Raw genomic sequence first — 20,681 nt, forward strand, 5'->3', positions numbered from 1 at the left:
TTGTAATAAGAGGTACTGACAGGTGATGAAATTAATTTTTAATACTAGCTATATTTCCTACATATTTTCCTTTATAATATGCATTTTGCTGGGCTAAAAACAAGATCGGCAGGTCTGCTCAATGAAGTGAAATGTGGACTTTAATTTTTTATGGCTTTTAAACTCGTCTTTTCGCAGGTCACTGCAGATTTGTCTAAGATTGAAAGGATCACATTCGAGTAACTCAGCTGACGACTCTTATGTGTGACAATGTTTCATATGGTTCAGAGTAGAAATCTTTTACACTGTTCTGTTCATGAAACTGTCTGATTTAATACACTTTAAGGGTTGCAGGACTTCTGGCATACAGGGGACGACGTTCAGTGTTTTGAAGTCTATTTAGTGCTCAGGAGCTGTACCATAGGTTACGCTGCGCACTATCGTCACGGGTAGGGTAAAAAGTAAAATCCGACATGGACATATAGTCAAGCGGGGACTTGAGTTGTGCTTTTATCTTTCATTCATCCAATACACGCAGCAGACAACACGCTGTGCAAGGAGCGTGGTTATCGATCCATACCGCACAGCATCCCCTAACTGGGAACATGTGAGCCTAACTAAGGTTAACTCCAGCGGATATTTGTAATTAGTTTTCATTTTGAATGAAAGCGGGTTGTCTTTTATCTCCTTGTTCCTTTACATTTTGATTTACGAACGAAATTAACGATGTCGTTGCAATAAATACTATGAGCTATGAATTATAAACAGCAGCATCACTGATCTTTATTTGGGAAAAGGAACTGCTGACTTATGCTTGCTTCTCATTGTATTTTCAAATAAAGCTACATGTATTATAGTAATGGAGTCCTTTAGTTGCGTAAATATGTGATATGATATGAAAATTAGCAAAAACATATTACAAAAACAATAATAATTAAAAAAAAAACTCACATATGCTTGACAATCGTAAAATTCCGGACATGTACTGCAATGTTTTCTAATGAGAAGCGGCGCAGTTTTTTTCAGTTACCGTATGGTGCTGTGGTTGCTGAAAAGGGTGTTTAGTTGTCGCCCTCTGCTGGAGAAACGTGCGTATTATATTAAAATTATTGTGGAGAAACTAAGTATGCTTGTTCCTCTGCTTGGTAGCGTAGATCAACTCGATGTATTTAGGCATGTAGATGTCATGAAGACGACCTGCTGATGTTGAAACCAGCCATCAGAACAGGGAAGAAAGGTGATTTAAGTGACTTTGAATTTGTTGGTGCTGGTCTGAGTACTAAGGAAACTGCTTATCCAATTGGATTTTCCCACATAGTCATCTCTGGTGTTTATGGAGAATGGTTAAAATGAGAAAACATCCAGACAGCGACAGTTCTCTGTTCTCCGTGTGAAAATGCCAGAGGTTTAACTAGAACAGCCAGATTGCTTTGATTTGATAGTAAATCAACAGGTGGTAGTGTAGTAATAGTGGATTAAAAGTTAATGGGCACATTTTAAACCCTTTAGTGCTATGTGAGAATTGTTCAAATGCCAAAGCCTACCTGAGTATTGTTGCTGACCATGTCCATCCCTTTATGACTGCAGTGTCTTTATCTTCTGATGGTTGCTTCCAGGAGGATACCACGCCATACTACAATCTCTAATCATCTCAAACTGCTTTCTGGAACATAACAATCCACCAAATTGAAAAGTACCTTTGGGATGTGGTGGAAAGTTGAAAAGGGAAAGTTACGTCATGGATGTGGAACCGACAAATCTGCAGCAACAATGTGATGCTGTCATGTGAATATGGACCAAAATCTCTGAAGAATGTTTCCACTGTCTTGTTGAATCTATGCCATGAGGAATAAAGGCAGTTCTCAAGGCAAAAGCAGGTCTAACCAGGCATCAGGAAGGTGTACCTATAAAATGTCTGGTCTACAATTCTCTATTGACAATTAGGTTTTCCTCAAAGAAGACTCATTTCTTCATTGCCTGTTTCTGTTTTCTCCCCAAACACTCCCAAAAGAATCAGAGCACTGAGGAATTACTTGTTGATAGAAACCCAGCTCCAAAATTGTGATGTTTAAAGTGTCTTTTAACATAAGAAAGCAAGTACAGAGTTTTTAGAACATAAGAAGATACCATGAAGTTTCAACATCAGCTTGTACGCAACTAGATCTGTAAAAAGTCAGCTGTAAACATGTCAAAGGATACTGGTCGTTACAAGCCATGTGTTTTTCTGTTTTTGTAACAGCATGCACATATATTTTTAATCAAAATTATATTATTAAAACTAAAATTATTATTGTTCTTCTCTGGGAATTTTCCATTTTTTCAGTTTTACCAAAAAAAATAGCAAAGCACATTATGATTTTTTAAAACTATATTAGTGAATATTTTTCAGTATTTTTTGAAACCCACGAAATAAAACACACCACAGCAGGAAGCAAAAGTGTCGCAGTGCTGAAATGGTTCCAGCATGGTGATGCAAAAAAACAATCCACCTTAAAAAAAAGTGCACAAAGTAAATGTAACATCAATGCAAAAGAGACATTCTGATTTAGACAATGTAAGTAAAGGACCATACGCTGGATAAGTGATGTGAAAAATGGTTACAGGTTACATTGAAAAATTTTTTTAAAATCCAACTAAATGCTATATTGACATTTAAACTTCCTTATATTTTGCCAGTATTTCTGATAATCGGTGTACCACTGCATAGGTCACACATTAAATACACTGCACTGAAATCAAGTGAACTATCGCTATAGACTAATTTCAGTCCTTTAGCTCTAGAACGAAAAGACAATCTGTTTTATTTTTTGCTTTTTTTAGAGTCCTGACAATTCACTCGTTGTTACAGAAACATTTGACTGTGCAACAATATAAATCTAGCTTTGTAAAAAGTGAGACCTGCACAACAGATTAAATGTGCCATTTAAAGGAGCAGTGTGTAGAATTTTAGTGACATCTGGTGATGAGGTCGGCATTACAACCAACTGAGCAGCCCTCACTTTAGCTACCAAAGCATCTTTTCAAGCATGCAGTAAAAACTAAAGTGGCTGCAAAGCCTTAAAAAATGTTGTTACTTACCCACATCCCCTGGATTTATCCAGAGAAAGTAACATCACAGCAAGCCCTGCTAAAGTTGTAACAAATGCAAAAGACTCTCTCTAGAGCCAGTGTTATTATTATTATCCCTCTAAGTCTGAACTAGGGCTCCTAATGATTAGGCTAGTAAATTTATAGTTTTGGCCTCAATGCCCTACCTCACTATTGTTCTTCTAGACAGGTGTCAAATATTTTAGTTTGTCGGTGCATTAAAACTTATAGTACTTAGACTAGATCCAGAGTTACAGGGTAGTCGTGAATCTGAAAAATCAAGTCTATCTTTTGCAACCCATTTGGCATCTGCTACAACCAGATCTTTTTAGTGAAAGGTACACGGTGGCCTAAAAATACATACCCAAACCAAAATAACTACTACAAACGACCCTTGTTTAACTGGCAACATTATGTTTTTTCTCCCTCGATGGGAGGGAGTAATTGGTCTGTCTGTCTTTTCAATTTTTGTGTGATGTTAGATACCGATTACAGCTCGAGCTGATTTAATTTTGGTAAAAATCAAGGTCATATCAAATGTGAAAATCATAAAAACTTTATATCACTCACAGTTTCTTTTGTAGATTAAATTTAGACAACAATAAACTACACCTTAGTGGACATGAGTACCTAGGTTGACCTACCTATTTGACCTTGACCTTAATTGTTAGCACCCAGGGTCAAAGTTGACCTCAAAAAACAATTTCAAGAAACTTTCATGTGAAAGGCCATAGAGAGAGACGAACAACTACACTATTTTTCAATATGGCGCCATACAACGTCGCGATGACATAATCATATTGTAATAAAAACAGATAGAGATAAGCATGTTGTAATAAAAACACCATAAAACCGTTTTAGGACAGCCCTTGCCCTTCAGGAGGCGCTGTGTTCTTTCAGTGCTATTGTTTCAGGTATAATGTAAGCTTGCCTACACACACATCCCTGGAAACCTGAGTATGTGAGGCTGACAATGGCCCTCAAACTCAGAACAAGAAAAACTTGTCAGATGCTTTATAGTAGCAGCATAATAATAATACTTATGCACTGACCATCACCCTTCTGGCTTACAGTTTCAGCTACTCACTTGCTTCACGCTCCAACCCGTGTTGCTAAACGAGAAGTAGAGAAAATAAACAAGTTGACAAAGACACAGTCAAACACGTGGAGAGCAGGAAAGAACACATACTGAAAGCAATAATGATCAATCAGTTCAAAAGTTCTACCTGTCAGGGTAGGAACCCCCACCAGAATACTGATTTTCTGGCTGCCAACAATGGTAACTTTGTTCTTGTTGCCATCACATGTCTTCTGCACTTTCTTTGATTTCGGTGACCAGGATGAGAATATTTTTAAAAAACACACAACAGCCACCAGTCCAGGTACATCCACTGCTATGACTGTCTGGTTACACAGTCAATCTAAATTCTGTCAATGACATAAAAAACACAATAAATACAAATAAGGAGGACGAAACGCTTATGTTACTGTTCTTAATGAGTTGAGCAGCTGTCTACAATTTTTATAATTAAAAAATAATATAATTATAAAATTTGTATAAAGTTACGAGCCTATTTCAGGCAACTACTTGTCAACTTGACCCTGACACACTGTGACTGGATAAGACTACTGTTGTTAACTTACGATGCTAGCTCCTGGAGGTCATTTTTACAAACCTATCCATGTTTCCCATACTTCCTGCTTCTGACTGCACCACATAAATATATACATATTATACAATAATATTTCTTATATAAATAATACAAAAAAACTGACTAAACAGGTTTTCTTGTCCAGGAAAAATTATATGACTTTTTTTGAAGAATCAAAATTTTAAACCACCTTAGGAGTGGAGTGGGGTGGGTGGGTTAACTGTGAAGTTAAACGTTAACATGACTTCAGACTGGTTCCAGTAATTTTCCAGCAGGATAGAGTCATTCTTTGTCTGGATAGTTTCCCCAGGAGTGGGAGGGCACAGAGACTGCATATCTATATTGGCACATAAACCACAATCCAGCTGCTTTATTGAAAGTTTTTCAAACCCATTTATTGTTGGCTTACTGAAATAAACAACATAGATGCTAGTTACAGTGAACAAGGTTCTTAGAAAGCAGATTTTTTATTTTACCGGCCAAGCCACAGCATTCACCCTGCTGCCATCTGGCAAGTATTACAGAAGTACTGACTGCTGCTCCAGCAGACTTTAGGTCAGTTCATTTCCTCAGACCACTCACTTCATCCTCCGTCAACATGTATAAAAGTATTTTTGTTGTTGTTGTTATATTTACAGCAAAATCATTATTTTTTTATTTATTTTTTGTTAGTAATATAAAGGCACTACATCATTTCAATGTGTAATTTATTACATAAATTACACATTAACTGCAGAAAACAAATAGTGTGATTGATCGTGTATTTTATGGTTTTAGTGTGTTAATGATAAGCATTTGCCTTGCATGTGCTTACTGGTTATCAAGAGCTGGTCTAATGTGGACTCTGACCATGAACTGGCCATGGAAGATGATGTTATAGCAAGCGGCTGTAAAACAAACCGCTGTAAGCTCTCATTCCTCTCAGTATCTACTGCACTATTGAAAAAAAAAACTTAATTTAAGACGTAATTTAAAAGCTCCGGAGCCACATCATCGTGTACTTGAATGTTTTCTGGAACTGTATATGGCAAATAAATGTTTATTAATTAATTAATTAATTAACTACTAATGTATTGATCTGTGGTGCTGTTTTTATTATGAAAATAAATCACTCTTCAGACAAACTAAAATCAACCATGCTGACATTACAGATCTTCTAGTATCTCGATTCTCTCTTTCACCACTGCTGCAGACGCCAAAAATATTACAGTTAACTGTCTTTCCCTGTGGTTGGCTTACTTCTCTGCAGTGGAGAAGTTCTTCAGAACCACCATGTGCAGTAAGGGCTTCTCCCTTTGTCTCTGAGTCACGCTCAGTGTGGCTCAATCACCTGGCAGGTGCAGCAACACAGTCCGTTTCAGACGAATGACACTTAACCTTCCTGCCTTCTTGGGACCTTTTTGTGCCACTGCTATGTGTTAAATGGCTGCCATTTCCACTGTGTTCAGTGGAATATAACCAAACTTGCCACAGGATAGTTTTTACCTGTCAATGTTAATATTCCAGTGTGAATTCCTTAAATCAGCCTAAAATGGCTGAGCAGCAGAAATCCCCACACCCATCACCCTGGGGACCATTTTCTGCCCATTGACTTCCATTATAAACGCTATTTTTCAACCCCAAATTATCATCATATGATTTTATTTTTTCTTCTTTTCTTGGATGTCAATGAAGACTCAGGGCCTTGAAGTTTTAATTTTTAAATTGCAAAAAAAATGCAAAAAAAATAATGGCAGGTCAAAATGTATGTTGGTGCCAATCTTTGGTCCATCTAAAGGCCTACTTATAATGACAATCACATATTACTTCAACTGGTTTTTTGTGGAAATATTTAGTTTCGTTTTTTGGTTTTTGGGGCTTATAACACAGGGCGCTCATGTAATAACACTGGGATTTGAAGGGTTAAAACAACGAAAATATAATTAAAACTTTACATGAATATTTCAGGGAGAAGTAGTTTTACAAGGTTGGCTAATTTAAAGTGGAATAAAATATGGATATATGGTCTTTTTATGGCGTGGCTGAGAATGGTCCCTAGGGTGATGGGTGTGAGTTTTTTAAAGGATGGCAGGAGGGTTAAATGAAAAGCATAATAGCAGCAAACATGTTCAAACGCTGCTGTGAAACAACACATAAGGGAAAAAAACATCAATGATGTAGCTACATAAAACCTTTTAAACTCTGAGCGGGATCATTATATGTATTTCACTGCATATAATTAGAAGAAACATGATGCTGCACATTACGACCAAAACCAGGAGAAAACAAACACGTCTCATTGTGATGTTTGTTTGTTTTGCTTCAGCGATGGTAACTTAAATGCAAGCTCAGATAAAACAAAAAACTGAGGTCTAAGCCATGCACTTGGAAGTCTGGTTTACTGATAATGCTTCCAAAACCTCTGCCCCACAATTGAGGTCATGAAGACAAAAGAAAAAATTTAAACCGAAACCTAATCCCGCAGACATCTCAGAGAACAGAGGTCTGTTTTTAATATTCGTTGTTCTCTAAAGCCATCCCTCAGAGTCGTTCCTGCAGTGAGATAGACTTAAACTTCCAAGGGGTAGACTAGCTGTCTCTCCTATCACACACACAACTGGGATATTGACTCCTCTTGGAAGGTTCTTCTGGGATCGTCTCCTTCTTGCTGTTTATTTTTCCCCAATTGCCAAAAAAAAATTGAGAGAACAATAATGTTTTGTAAATTTTTCTTTTCAATTTTCTTTTACAGAACATTACTTTGTATTGCAGTTTCAGTTAAATAGAAGACTTAAATCATTTTTGCTTTACATTATTTACAAAGTCACAGCTTTTTTGCAGATGAGGGTTGCATCTTTGGACGTTCCTGAATTTATAAGCAGTATAGATCGATATTCCTCAGTTAACTTCCAGTGATTACTTCCTTCAAACCATCAACTCTATTAGACCCCTTTTGATAAGACTGTTTAAAAAGTCCCACAATTAACTAATGTATCGATCTTAAATATGATAAATCTATCTTTATTACTAGGGTACCTACCACAGGCTTTTAAGATAAGTTAAGATAAGTTTACTATTACTTAAAAAGCCTCTACTTGGCCCAGCTGTCTTAGCAAATTATTGACCAAACTCCAACCTTCTTTTTACTTTAGTTTATTTAGCAAATTCTAGTCAGTGCAGAAACGGCACTGGTGAAGGTTATGAATGATCTACTTATGCCTGCTGACAGTTGATTAATCTCTGTGTTTGTCCTGCTAGACCTCATATCTGCGAAACAGATTTCCATTTCCTCATGAAAATGGGGAGTGTTTTCTATACAGAGCTCCACAGGGAACCGTGCTGGGACCAGTTCTATTTACTTTATACAGCCTTCCCTCGAATAACTTTCTGTTATTTGCATCACAGTCTTCTGATGCTAACTGAACTGACTATTTATGCACAATAAAAAAAAAAACATTAAAAAAACAATCAAATACAAGTTCCAGCTGTATAATAATCATCCACATAATAAACAGTGTTAATTATTAATATTTTAACATCAGCTGCAACTTTGTTATAGCTTTCCAGATAATGTTCATAGATGGTTTACAAACTAGTTATTAACAAATTCATGAACATTGCTGTCAAATTATTACTTATTACTTCTAGTAAAACACACTTAACAGTTGGTGGTTATGTGTTACTGATTTTTGCACTAGAATCTTCCTGCATTACAAGTGATGACCTAACCAGAAAAAAAAAACCTTTATTACAATACATTTTAGCATAAAAACAGATGGTGTTAAACACTAGGGTTAGCTTCTGAGAACGCCTCAAGTTCTGTTTTTTTAGCCATCAACTGTGGTTGTTTGAAAAGTACAAGTCCGTCCCCTGCAGGATCAGCGGTGCAGAGTATCCAGTGATTGTTGTCCTGTTCAGCTTTATGGGAATCCAAGAACGTGTGAGCCGTCAGCTCATACTCCTTGCCGTACATGGTCCTGCAAGGACACAACTGTTATGCACAAATGAATTCACATCTTGGTGGTCATTATTAAGGACACAACAGATGGTTGCTTTCACATGTTCTTATAGCGGCTGTGGAGCTGATTAGCTAATTGGACCTGAGTAGCAGTGCAATTTTAATGTCATTGTAGCAAAAATGTACTGTTTTCTTCTTTACTTGCTCCTTATGTATCCTAGAGTATTGTTTGTTATTGCTAATGTGCTAACAGACATCTAAGCTGATATCATAAATGCCCAACACAACTGGTTTGGAGTTACATTTGAAAAGAAAATTGAAAAATACCAGAGGACTTGATCACCCAGAACAGCAAGAGCCTGGTTTGTTTTGCAATGTACAATCAGCACCTTCACATTAGCCTAAAAAAGCATAGACAAAACACAATTCTTAATGGCAGTGAAAGGAACATAATGCATTTATAACACTGATGCTGCAGCAGGTGTAACCAGGAAGATACAGTAAACACTTACAGGAACTGGCAGACCCTCATATTCAAGTCTTTCCTGGGGGTCAAAGTAAACTATCTTCCACCATGACAGAAAGGAATCGCTGTCTTCCAGGCTTACTTCTTGGAGGCGAGACTTTTTTGCACACTTTTAGGTCAAAATATATGATAATAGTAAAAATTCTCACAAAAAGGGGGAACATAATTATGTCATCTTGCACTAAAGTATGTACAGTATGTACAAATGCACAATTTTTCCATTAATTTTTCATTTAAAGCATTGTCACAGTTATTTTTGCTGTAATTAATGTTAAAACTTAACTTACCTTTTGAAAACTTTGCAGGTCACTCGTCAAGTAAAGCTGAGGGAAAGAAAGGGAAAGAATACATGTAAATACAAGAAGCAATCATTCAAATTGTACATACATCCCATGTGTATATGAGACCCTGCTTTGATTCATGTTGTAACATTAGTTATGGTACTTCCATGTGTTTGTGGTTTTCCTTTCCTGTGCGTTTTCTGTTCACCCTGTCTATAGCTTGCTGTTTTTCTGCATCTGTTCTTTGTTCTGCTTTAAATTTTCCTCTTTCATTTTGAGCGTTATTCCCTTGTACTTTTTCATCCCTTCTGGGCTATTTTACTTCATTATCATCTTGAATGACTTTACCTGTGTCTCATTTATTCATCTTCCCATGTGCATTTAGTGTGTGTCTGCCCTTAGGCTTTGCTGGTTCATTATGTCGTGCCTCCTGTGAACCTTTCTCTATTTTGATTTTTGTTTTCTTGACAGGATATTGGATATCTACATTTAGACATAAGAAAAAAGCATGGCATGTTAAAAGTTCATTTAAAAAAGACTATAGTAACCTAGAAGCCATTTAAATCTTGCATTAAAAAAGGGGATTTATGGATGGCTAGATAATCCTGAGAAATATCTGTATGCAAGGGAGAAAGTCGAACACTCTCAGAAAGCAGTGAATTAAAAACCAACATGACTTCATATCTGACATTAATGCATGGCCTTAACCCAGTAAACACAGTTTGTTGCTATCGCCACAAATTCAAATTAAAACTCTCCTAAGGTAATGAAAAAAGCATAGTATAAAAAGCCAATGTGTTCTTTGGGACCTAACTCTTTAGAGATGGACTGAGGTGATGTGCAAAAACTATTTGAACCATCACAGTTTGAAATTGTTTTTCATCCTCTGGGATAAAGAAAAGAGGGACTGTTTCAATTTTTTTCAGCTTTCACTTTAAAAGCAAGAACCCACAGTAGTATAAGAGCGTGTAGTGTGTCAAGTGACCTACAAGGGTCCAGGTGCCAAACTAGCTTGACTATAGTCCACACCTGTCACAAATGGATCACACTGTGTTAAAAAGAACGCAACTTAGTGGTAATTGTTTTTTTCTTAGAAAGATAATAATTTAACCTTCCAGTAATTGGCACACTGACAAGATCAGGTTTTTAAAGGTAATGTCATAACTTATATAAAGCTACTAAAATACTATAATAAACAGACTATTCATACATATTGGCTCATTTGTACAGGCCATCCTTTCTGGTATTACACTTCAACACTGTATCTACTACCAGTAATAAACACCTTAATAAATCCTCTAAACTCAACACATCTAGTTTAGATCAGTCCAAAGACATAACTGAAAAAACAGTGTTATATAATAATCAGTGCTTAAAAGACTTATATCCTCCTCTCATACCAAGAACACAACTGAAATAACTGACAATAACTGTAACAAACATACTAAAGGATTTTTATGTGGAAAATCACTGGAATGCCCATTCAAGATACTCTTTGTATTCAACATGTAATTAAAATGTGTATTGTGTGTGTGTGTGTGTGTGCGTGCGTGCGTGTGTGTGTGTGTGTGTGTGTGTGTGCGTGCATGTGCGTGTGTGTGTGTGTGTGTGTGTGTGTGTGTGTGTGTGTGTGTGTGTGTGTGTGTGTGTGTGTGTGTGTGTGTGTGTTCACTTACTCCCCTGGCAAAGCCACTTGTTGTCTTTAAGGCAAAACTTTGCTCAAAATGAAGAGTGGATCCCTCAGGACTGCCATCTACACTGATGTCACACAAGCAGATGTTGCAGATTTAAATCAGGGTGTTGCTATAAGTATTAAAGTTTATGTTAATGTAAATTTGAGGGTGTTTACCTGGTAATGACGAAAGCTGTGCGTGTGCACGGCTGGACACTCCTGACAGCGCTGACTGCACACGGAGCTTGAATGCTGGGAGAAGGAATCTTTGTTAAGCTGTTAACATCAGCATTGATGCTCACTGCACTGCACTCCCTGTTTCCTCCTCCCATGTTCACTAACATCACAATATCACCAAAGTGCAGAGTGCCATCATTTGTCACGGAGAATTTCACCTACACAAACAGATAAAGTCCCTTATTAGCACATTGCCAGTGTGATTGGTTTCAACAAGTATTTTATTAGGTTAAAACCCATTTTACCGGTTTTAAAATGTTCTCTTTGAGGAAGTCCATTTTCTGGCCAGCAAGCTCACCCCTCTCTTTTTTCTCCAGATGTTCTTTTACTTCATCCTGGAGAAAAAAAAATAAGACATCAAGTAAGTACTCTTTAACACAGTTTTCTTTTCAGTCCCACCACTACTAGTTACTGTAGCAAGTAAAGCAAATCAATTACTTAAAAACATTTACAGTAGCATTAAACCATTATTACAAAAATTATTTGTAATCTCCCCAATTCAGTATTTCAGGATTATATCTAGCTGCGTGACATTTTGCGTTTGTTTTTGTCTCTGTGCAGTTGAACCCTGAAAACTTTACCCCAATAGCTATATCAACGTATTTTTGTGTTGCCTACAACTCATAAAACGTCTAGCACTGAATACTTTCTTTAGGTGTGGAAACAGGACTATAAACAGTCAGATGTAAAGTACATTTCGAAGAATATGGGAATATTTTGACCATGAATTGTAAAAGGCTAAATGTTTATTAAAAAATTCCAAAAATTAGCAGACTATTTGTTATTATTTATTAGATCGATGCCCAGTTCGCAGTAAGTCTGTGTTAACTAGAACCTCGTAACCCCGAATCAAATTCACTTCCTAAACATATATAATAACACTGAATTACTACCAGTGCTATTTTCAACCCATTGCTGGTTGAAACATTAAATGTTCCAGTAGTTTTTTCTCTCTCTCTCTCTTTTTAAACAAACCTCTTTTAAGCGCTGCTCTTCAAACCAGTTTCCCATTTTCACAGGTGTGCGGTAAGTTCTTATATGTGCCATTTTTCACTCAGGCAAAACTGCGAGTACATGCCGGAAAGTTTAACAAGTTTAGCTGCTTTAGCTATTTTAGCTTGGTTTGTGATGTAGTCTCTATGGTAACGGTGTACTCGTCAGTTCTCGCTGATCGTCGCGAGACGTCGAGGTTGTAATTAGAAACAAAACAACTGCAGTGTAGTACATTCATACAGCCATATATTTGTGTTGTGGCTTTTTAATCCGCTTTAATCTTGCTTGATTTGATTTTTTTTAAAGTTTTTTTGCTCTATAGAGCAATTGTATTGTTTTTGTGTGTTTTTTTGAGCTGTTTTTTTTATTTTATTTTAATGGTATTGACTTGAGCCACTTTATTGGTAATTGTATGTGCTTTTTTCTGTTTTGGCAACTGTAATTTATTTGCAACATTTATAAAGTATATCTTATTTTAAAAGGTTCATGGTTTATAATTTGTCCTATTTGAAATAGAATAACCCATGCATGTGAGATCTAAAAGTCATATTGTCATATCATATCAGCCGCTCACTTTGGAAGTCATCACAGCGGATCATCTGCCTCTGTCTCACTCTACCCCAGGCATCCTCTTTTATTACACCAACCCTCTGCATGTCCTCCTTCACTACATCCAGAAATCTTCTTTGTGGTCTTCCTCTTTTCTTCCTACCTGGCAGCACCATATTCAACATCATTTGTCCAGTATATTCACTCTCTCCCCTCTGCACATGTCCAAACTATCTCAGCTACGCCTCTCCAGCGTGACCTGTCTCTCTGATACATTTTCATATTTGTCTTTATTGTTACTAATTATTCCCACCAACATACAAAAGCACAAAATAAATGAAAAAGAATTTCTGTTTTTCATTTAAGAGTGGAGTAAAACAACATGTGGTCACGGAGTTGCAGAAAGCATGTAGTGTCATACAAGTTTATTTTTGTAATCCTTCACAGTTACCTATGCAATAATATTCTGTGCTTTAGAATAATACTATATGCTTTATCATTTTACAAACAGTTAAACTCTAACAGTTGTAATCCAAAGACTTGAAGAAAAATGTCCACATATCTGCTGTACATCTTTCTCTGTTTCTCTCTGTATGTTTCAGTGGCCATTGGCCCTGCCTCTGGCACCAGAACCATTCATGTGACTCGGTTTGTGGTTTCTTTCTATCGGTGGGTCACTGTCATCTTCCTCTTTATCACTCCTATCATCGCCTTCCAGCTGCAGGATGAAAATAAGCAAAGAGGATAAACAACACAGACAGAAATAAAACATACCCCACATTCCCACACATCCCACATGCATGGACACAGAGACATCTGTAAACCCACCTGGGTAAAGATAAACTTGTAAACCATTCTTAATATGAGAGCAGCCCAGTACAGGTGGAGCAACTGGAGAACCAACAACATGACGTTGAAGAAATAGTAGCCAAAGAAGGCAGGATACAATTCCAGTGGGTACACCCATGTACAGTGAATCAGCCTGTGGAAAACACACTCGTAATATTTTAACATATCACACTAAGATCATCAAGATCATCACTAGGGTGCAATTTTTCTTTTAAAATACTTACCAAAAAGGAAAAACAATAAGTCTTGTCACCATAAAGACGACTGCAAACACCACAAACATGCCGTTAGAAGTCTGCTGCCACGTGGCGTAGTTGAATACTTTTGCACCCTATAAGGGGGGAGAGTAAATACATGTTACCTATTTTGCCATCAAATATGCCTAAAGTAACTCTATACTTAAATCTATGTATATTTTGACACATTAAAAAAGCCTCCAAACACAAAGAATGAGTTTTCTTATTTTACATGCCACCTCAGAAATTGTTCACTGCCAGATTTTTGCTGGATCACCACCTTTACAATTTTTTTTTTTTTTTAAGAAAAAAAGGTCATCATAAAAAAAATACAGATGCAATCATTTCAAAAGAGTGGCTGGCTGAAGTTCAAATTTTAATCAGTCTTTTTCTGACTAACTGACAATGCAACACCACATACCCATAAGTATAAGTACCCTCACTAAAGCTAATACAGCTACAGCACTGACCTCGAGTAGGATGTCAGAAGAGTCATGAACAACCATGACAAGGGTTCCGATACGGACGAAGTTTGAAATCCAGGAAAAACTCAGGAGAGTCAGTGTGGCCATATGATGAACCACCTGCTCTTTAAAGTCCTAAAAGTAAACAAGACAAATAAGACACAAAGATCACATAATACAACAGGCTTTGCCCCCAAAACTGTATTCTAAAAACACAGAAATCTAATCTAATAATAATCTAATGACATTATTACATTAAATATTTTTCTGTCTCAAAATGTGCCTTTGGGAGATGATTACACATTTAAGTGTGATTCATTTATGTATAGTAGAAGCAACAATTTTGTTTTACGTTGCTCATTTTCTTATTATTTCTAATATACAGAAATGCATATGTTGTGCCTGAATAATTGAAACCTATTATTTATTTATTAAACATTTATTAAAAATGTTTATTTATTAAAAAGCTCGTGATTGTCCTTTGGCTCTGCATAAAACATAGTGGGGGAGGTTGTATTGTGGGTAGAAAACAAATCCTCCAAGATTAAAATAAATGAAACTACTTCATTGTCACTCTACACATTTGTACACTTACTTTTCGTTTCACATCAAATGTGAGACTGAAGACCAAAGAAAGATAGAAGCCCATTTCCAACATGTAATACCAGTACTGTGATGGCAGAAGGGACTGTGTGGGGACAAGCAGGTGTGTTTTTGTGTCATTCATCATGCTGTACTGTGTAATCCATCGCAAATACCAAAGGTAAAGGCACGTACCTGTTTAGGAAAACCTGCCCAAACTTCCCTTAGATTATAAACCCAGGGTTTCTAAATCCAAGGAAAACAGTAAAGCAGAGAGTGTGACGTGAATATCAGAGAAACAAACCAACCAAGCTGGCTGTTCACTAATGCCTTGTAAGGACAGTCCCAGTACTTACATCATAGAGAGCTAGGATTCCACCAAAAAATGCAAAAAGATAAAATGCACATCTCCAACTGTTGACAGGCAAAAGCCATAATGTCACATATTTGCATAGACATTAATCTTTTCATATCAGTGCATCTTCAGTTCACACAGACATACGCTCACCTGGCTTCACTGAACCTCTTTCGAAGCCCCGGTCGCTCCTGGTTCCTTCTCCTCCTGAACCACACCTGAACTCTCCTTTCTGGCCAGCCAGTCTTCTTACACAGAGACCACACGTCAGCCTGAGACACAACAGGAGACATTCCAGTGTTTATAACCTTTCCACATTTGGACGCACCCTCTCCAAGGTTACACAAGCAGTAAGCTTTAGTCTTTGATTATTAACACACTTTAACAGTGCAATTCCACTAAAATTTGTGGCAACCAAACATGTTTAAAGGGATGTGATGCACACGTAAAAAGACTTTATGATGTTCCATTAAAATGCATTTTACCTGTAGCTTATTTGAACAAAAATCTGGATTTGTTTTTCTTTTGTACTTTCAATCATTTACTATTTTTTTTTGTCATATTTGTCACCCTTACATGTTTCAGATCATCAAACAAATGGTATTATTAGACAAAGATAACCTGAGTAAATAGTAAATGCAGCAGTTAAATTACACTTTTAAGTATTCAAGGAAATAACCAATCCAATACCATCAACCCTTTCCTGACATTTCAGGAAAGGGTTATAAAGGCTTTGGGACTCCTTGAACCATAATAAAGGCACTTATCCACAAATAGAGAAAAACCTGGAACAATGGTGAACCTTCCCAAGACTATCCAACCTATCAAAATCACTCCAAGGAGGCTCGTCCAGGAGGTCGCAAAAGCGCAGACCTCATTTGCCTCAGTTAAGGTTAATGATTCAACCATAGAAAGAGACTGGTCGAACATGACATCTATGTGAGAGTTTCAAGGAGAAAACCACTGCTGACCAAAAAAGAACACAAAGGCTCGGCTCATATTTGGGGAAAATATTCTGTGGACTGGTTTAAGTCCTGTTACATGTGACATAAAACTAACACAGCATTTCAGAAAAAGAGCATCATATCCCAGAACTGCTCTCCTGCTTCAAGACCTGGATGACTGAAGCTCAAGCGCGGTCAGATAGGGAGACACATATCTGAAACCTACCAGAAAATGTACGTTAATGGCTCAAAAAAAAAGTTTTTTTTTTAAAATAAAAGGTTTTAGATTAGCGTAATCAAAGTCCAGTCTTAAATCCAATTGAAATACTCTGTCATGACCTTAAATAAGCCGTCCATTGTAATGTGAAAGATTAAGTTTCAGTTATTCTAAAGACTTGATTATACACTCAACAAAAATATAAACGCAACACCTTTGTTACTGCTCCCATTCCCCATGGGATGGACGTAGAGACCTAAAATTCATTCCAGATACACAATATAACCATCCCTCCCAAACAGTGGTCACAAATCAGTCCAAATGTGTGGTAGTGGGCACATCTGCTATATTGAGATAATCCATCCCACCTCACAGGTGTGCCACATCAGGATGCTGATCTGACATCATGAGTAGTGCACAGGTGTACCTCAGACTGCCCACAACAAAAGGCCACCCTGGAATGTGCAGTTTTTTGCGCTATTGGGGGTCTGGGGACCCAGAACCGGTCAGTATCTGGTGTGACCACCATTTGCCTCATGCAATGCAACACATCGTCGCATGGAGTCTATCAGATTGTCAATTGTGGCCTGTGGAATGTTGGTCCACTCCACTTCAATGGCTGTGCGAGGTTGTTGGATATTCGTGGGAACTGGTACACGCTGTCGTATACGCCGGTCAAGCACATCCCGAACATGCTCAATGGGTGACATGTCCGGTGAGTATGCTGGCCATGCAAGAACTGGGACATTCTCAGCTGCCATCTGCCCTGAACAATGTGAACCATGATTCATCCGTGAAGCGCACACCTCTCCAACGTGCCAGACGCCATCGAATGTGAGCATTTGCCCACACAAGTCTGTTACGGCGACGAGCTGGAGTCAGGTCAAGACCCCGATGAGGACGACGGGCATGCAGTTGAGCGTCCCTGGGACGGTTTCTGACAGTTTGTGCAGAAATTGTTTGGTTGTGCAAACCAATTGTTCCAGCAGCTGTCTGGGTGGCTGGTCTCAGACGATCTTGGTGGTGAACCTGCTGGATGTGGAGGTCCTGGGCTGGTGTGGTTACACGAGGTCTGCGGTTGTGAGGCCGGTTGGATGTGCTGCCATATTCTCTGAAACGCCTGTGGAGACGGCTTATGGTTGAGAAATGAACATTCAATGCACGGGCGACAGATCTGGTTGACATTCCTGCTGTCAGCATGTCAATTGCACGCTCCCTCATTGCTTGTGGCATCTGTGGCATTTTGCTGTGAGACAAAACTGCACATTCCAGGGTGGCCTTTTGTTGTGGGCAGTCTGAGGTACACCTGTGCACTACTCATGATGTCAGATCAGCATCCTGATGTGGCACACCTGTGAGGTGGGATGGATTATCTCAATATAGCAGATGTGCCCACTACCACACATTTGGACGGATTTATGACCACTGTTTGGGAGGGATGGTTATATTGTGTATCTGGAATGAATTTTAGGTCTCTACGTCCATCCCATGGGGAATGGGAGCAGTAACAAAGGTGTTGCGTTTATATTTTTGTTGAGTGTAGTTCTTGATAACAAGGGTGGCACAACCAGTTGTGGGGTTTATGGGTCATTGCTTTTTCACATAGGTCCAGACAACTTTTTTCCCCTTAATAATAAAAAGCATAATTCAAAAACTGCATTTTGTATTTACTCTGATTATCCTTGTCTAATAATAAAGGTTGTTTCCATCCATCCATCCATTCGCTTCCGCTTATCCTTTTCAGGGTCGCGGGAGGCGCTGGAGCCTATCCCAGCTGTCATAGGGCAAAAGCGGGGTACACCCTGGACAGGTCGCCAGTCTGTCACAGGGCTAACACATAGGGACAGACAACCATTCACATTCACACCTAATGGCAATTTGGATTATCCAATTAACCTATCCCCACAAGCTGCATGTCTTTGGACGGTGGGAGGAAGCCGGAGTACCCGGAGAGAACCCACGCAAACACGGGGAGAACATGCAAACTCCACACAGAAAGACCCCGGCCTGATGGTGGAATTGAACTCAGGACCTTCTTGCTGTGCGGCAACAGTGCTAACCACCGTGCCACCGTGCTGCGGTTGATGACCTGAAAAAATATAAGTGTAACAAATATCTGTGTTGTTCAGCACTTTGGTCTGCCTGGTGTGTTCTTAAAGTGCTATACAAATAAACGATGATGATGATGATGATGATGAAATATGTCTGAAAAAAGAGATCAGGGTGGGGGCTTCACATCACTGTATTATCCATGTGTTCGCAGTAAAACTCACTTGAGAAGGAACCCGTGTTTGGCTGCAGAAGTATTTTTCTAGTATAGGGTTTTGTTCTGCTGGGAGACGTATCTTGTCCCTGATTCCCCAAAAATTAGCCAGTGGTGTGGCAAAGTACCTGAAACAGCACCAAAAACTGGTCACTTCCTCCTAAACACAAAAAAGTCCTGGGATTCTAAAACCAGATGACTGCATTACTAATCTCATTGACACACAGGCATATTTACTTACATACTTTGCGGTCTTACCTTTCAAACAAGTATCTGACTACAAGCAGGCAAAGGGCACAGGGTAGAGAGGCATAAAGATGAGACACTTTCGCATAGACACGACCTTCCTTGTCCTCTAAAGCAGACCAGGACAAATTTCCTGGCAGCCACAAACGGTCCCACCAGATCCACTCCCCAACTGTCTGCAACATGATGCTGGAAAACACACAAAAATTACATCTAACTATCACTGTTACTCAAGTAAATAAATAAAAATCTTGTTTCCAAATTCAAATGAATTTTTTTCTTTTCTTTTCTTGTTACATTTCCCTCTTTTCTTTTTGTTATCATGAAGATCTCCTGCCAAAGTAGTGTGACGCCACTGAATGAGCCACGTACATATTCTTGAAACTTAACAGCGGTCACTAGATGGCATCAAGATCAGGCTGCTGCTATGATCCAAGCACATTCACAGCCAAGAAATCTACCATATGGTGCCAACTTTTCATCACAGCAGCAATTTTTGATTCGACTTTCCACTATCTTCAACTCGAATATCAATTCTCGATGTACTGGCAGTCATGAATGAAGTGAGCAATATACAGAAGAAGAACTGCGTAGATATCAAAGGGCAAGAAAGATAAAGATGGGTGAGGAGCAATTCAAAAGGGAGATTAAGGAGAAACAAAGTCCTTCTTCTCGTGGACTCTGATCATAACTGTAGATAAAAGTGTGTTTTTTGAGCAGTGAGAAAAGTACTTAAATACTTAAAGCGAGCTGGATTGTAACTGGTTTAAATGATCAGTTAAAATATTTGCTCTAAATTTACTCGCTACGATAGACTGAGTCATATCAGTGTGTCCCTGAGCCTCAAAGGTAGTTAATAAGTCAGCATAAGAACAGTCAAATGTGCCCGCAAGCGGTGTTGTCTTGACAAGTTCTAACAATAGAGAGGGAAGCTGAGGCAGACAAAGCGAGTGAGTGTACGCGACAAAGAATGATGAAACTAGAGAAACAGTTAAATATGGTGTAAACTCCAATAATTCCAGCCTTCCGCTTGATTGAAGTTATTACATCCTTTATTTTAGGTAACAAAATACATAAAAACTAAGTATGGAAATGTCTTCCCAAACACACACTCACCTTCAGTGTCCCAGTGTGAGTAGTGTCTGGTGTTTTCCTCTGCCAGTCTGTTACTCATACAACTCAGTGGTACTCCTCTTATCCACACCAGGTAACAGCACTGTCCTGTGATCCTAGACGATCCCTCTTCCTGCTATTGTAAAGCCATTCTTCATAGTTATAGAAAGCAAATATCAGCTCAGTCTGCTGCCTCACTTCATCTGTACAATGTGTCTCATTGTGTGGCACTAGACTCCAGTGAGCATGTTTCTAGGCATGCGTATGGTCGCTCACCTGAATGGGATCCTTCCCTCCCACTTTGTCTGCTCTTGTGATCACACCCTTGTAGTTGCTGCAAGTCTTTTGAGATTAGCACAGCTGAGCACTGCAAACACCTTGGAGCATATTTGCATGTTCACTTGTAAGCTGCAAGAGTCAGAGGGTGGGAGTATTTGCGTACCCTCACCTGCAAAAGAATTCCCTTGGAATGCCAGGAAAACCCCCACAAAGGTCCCAT

The 20,681-nt window shown here is 38.4% G+C and overlaps 2 protein-coding genes across 4 annotated transcripts; both read right to left on the reverse strand.

The window, feature by feature from the left end:
* Window positions 1-7,421: 7,421 nt before the first annotated feature.
* On the reverse strand, window positions 7,422-12,528 carry cfap161 (cilia and flagella associated protein 161). The gene is made up of 8 exons (XM_080876330.1): window positions 12,347-12,528; window positions 11,617-11,706; window positions 11,312-11,529; window positions 11,139-11,220; window positions 9,469-9,504; window positions 9,168-9,290; window positions 8,983-9,056; window positions 7,422-8,674 (listed from the first exon to the last, which is right to left on the reverse strand). The coding sequence occupies exons 1-8, from the start codon at window positions 12,416-12,418 to the stop codon at window positions 8,479-8,481; spliced, it is 891 nt and encodes a 296-aa protein (XP_080732456.1). The 5' UTR covers window positions 12,419-12,528; the 3' UTR covers window positions 7,422-8,478.
* A 704-nt stretch (window positions 12,529-13,232) lies between these two features.
* cers3b (ceramide synthase 3b) lies at window positions 13,233-20,639 on the reverse strand. Of its 3 annotated transcripts, none has more exons than XM_080874567.1 (12): window positions 20,459-20,639; window positions 20,186-20,318; window positions 19,082-19,258; window positions 18,834-18,951; window positions 15,553-15,671; window positions 15,401-15,458; window positions 15,240-15,290; window positions 15,058-15,150; window positions 14,469-14,597; window positions 13,987-14,093; window positions 13,742-13,895; window positions 13,233-13,631 (listed from the first exon to the last, which is right to left on the reverse strand). In XM_080874567.1, the coding sequence occupies exons 3-12, from the start codon at window positions 19,252-19,254 to the stop codon at window positions 13,512-13,514; spliced, it is 1,122 nt and encodes a 373-aa protein (XP_080730693.1). In that variant the 5' UTR covers window positions 19,255-19,258; window positions 20,186-20,318; window positions 20,459-20,639; the 3' UTR covers window positions 13,233-13,511. The 3 variants fall into 3 exon arrangements, with proteins under 3 accessions (XP_080730693.1, XP_080730692.1, XP_080730691.1); XM_080874566.1 differs by having other exon boundaries at window positions 20,186-20,334; XM_080874565.1 differs by having other exon boundaries at window positions 20,186-20,639.
* Window positions 20,640-20,681: the final 42 nt, after the last annotated feature.

This window comes from Rhamphochromis sp. 'chilingali' (assembly GCF_963969265.1).
Source record: "Rhamphochromis sp. 'chilingali' genome assembly, chromosome: 2".
NCBI lineage: Eukaryota > Metazoa > Chordata > Actinopteri > Cichliformes > Cichlidae > Rhamphochromis > Rhamphochromis sp. 'chilingali'.

Coding starts and splice junctions, on each gene's coding strand:
- cers3b (XM_080874567.1), bottom strand. CDS start 19,254: ATGTTGCAGACAGTTGGGGAGTGGATCTGGTGGGACCGTTTGTGGCTG. Junction 15,291..15,400: donor GAATCCTAGCTCTCTATGAT/GTAAGTACTGGG, acceptor CCTTGGATTTAG/AAACCCTGGGTTTATAATCT. Junction 15,151..15,239: donor GGGCAGGTTTTCCTAAACAG/GTACGTGCCTTT, acceptor GTCCCCACACAG/TCCCTTCTGCCATCACAGTA.
- cfap161 (XM_080876330.1), bottom strand. CDS start 12,418: ATGGCACATATAAGAACTTACCGCACACCTGTGAAAATGGGAAACTGG. Junction 11,707..12,346: donor AAGAGCAGCGCTTAAAAGAG/GTTTGTTTAAAA, acceptor TTTTTTCTCCAG/GATGAAGTAAAAGAACATCT. Junction 9,291..9,468: donor ACCTGCAAAGTTTTCAAAAG/GTAAGTTAAGTT, acceptor TTGACCTAAAAG/TGTGCAAAAAAGTCTCGCCT.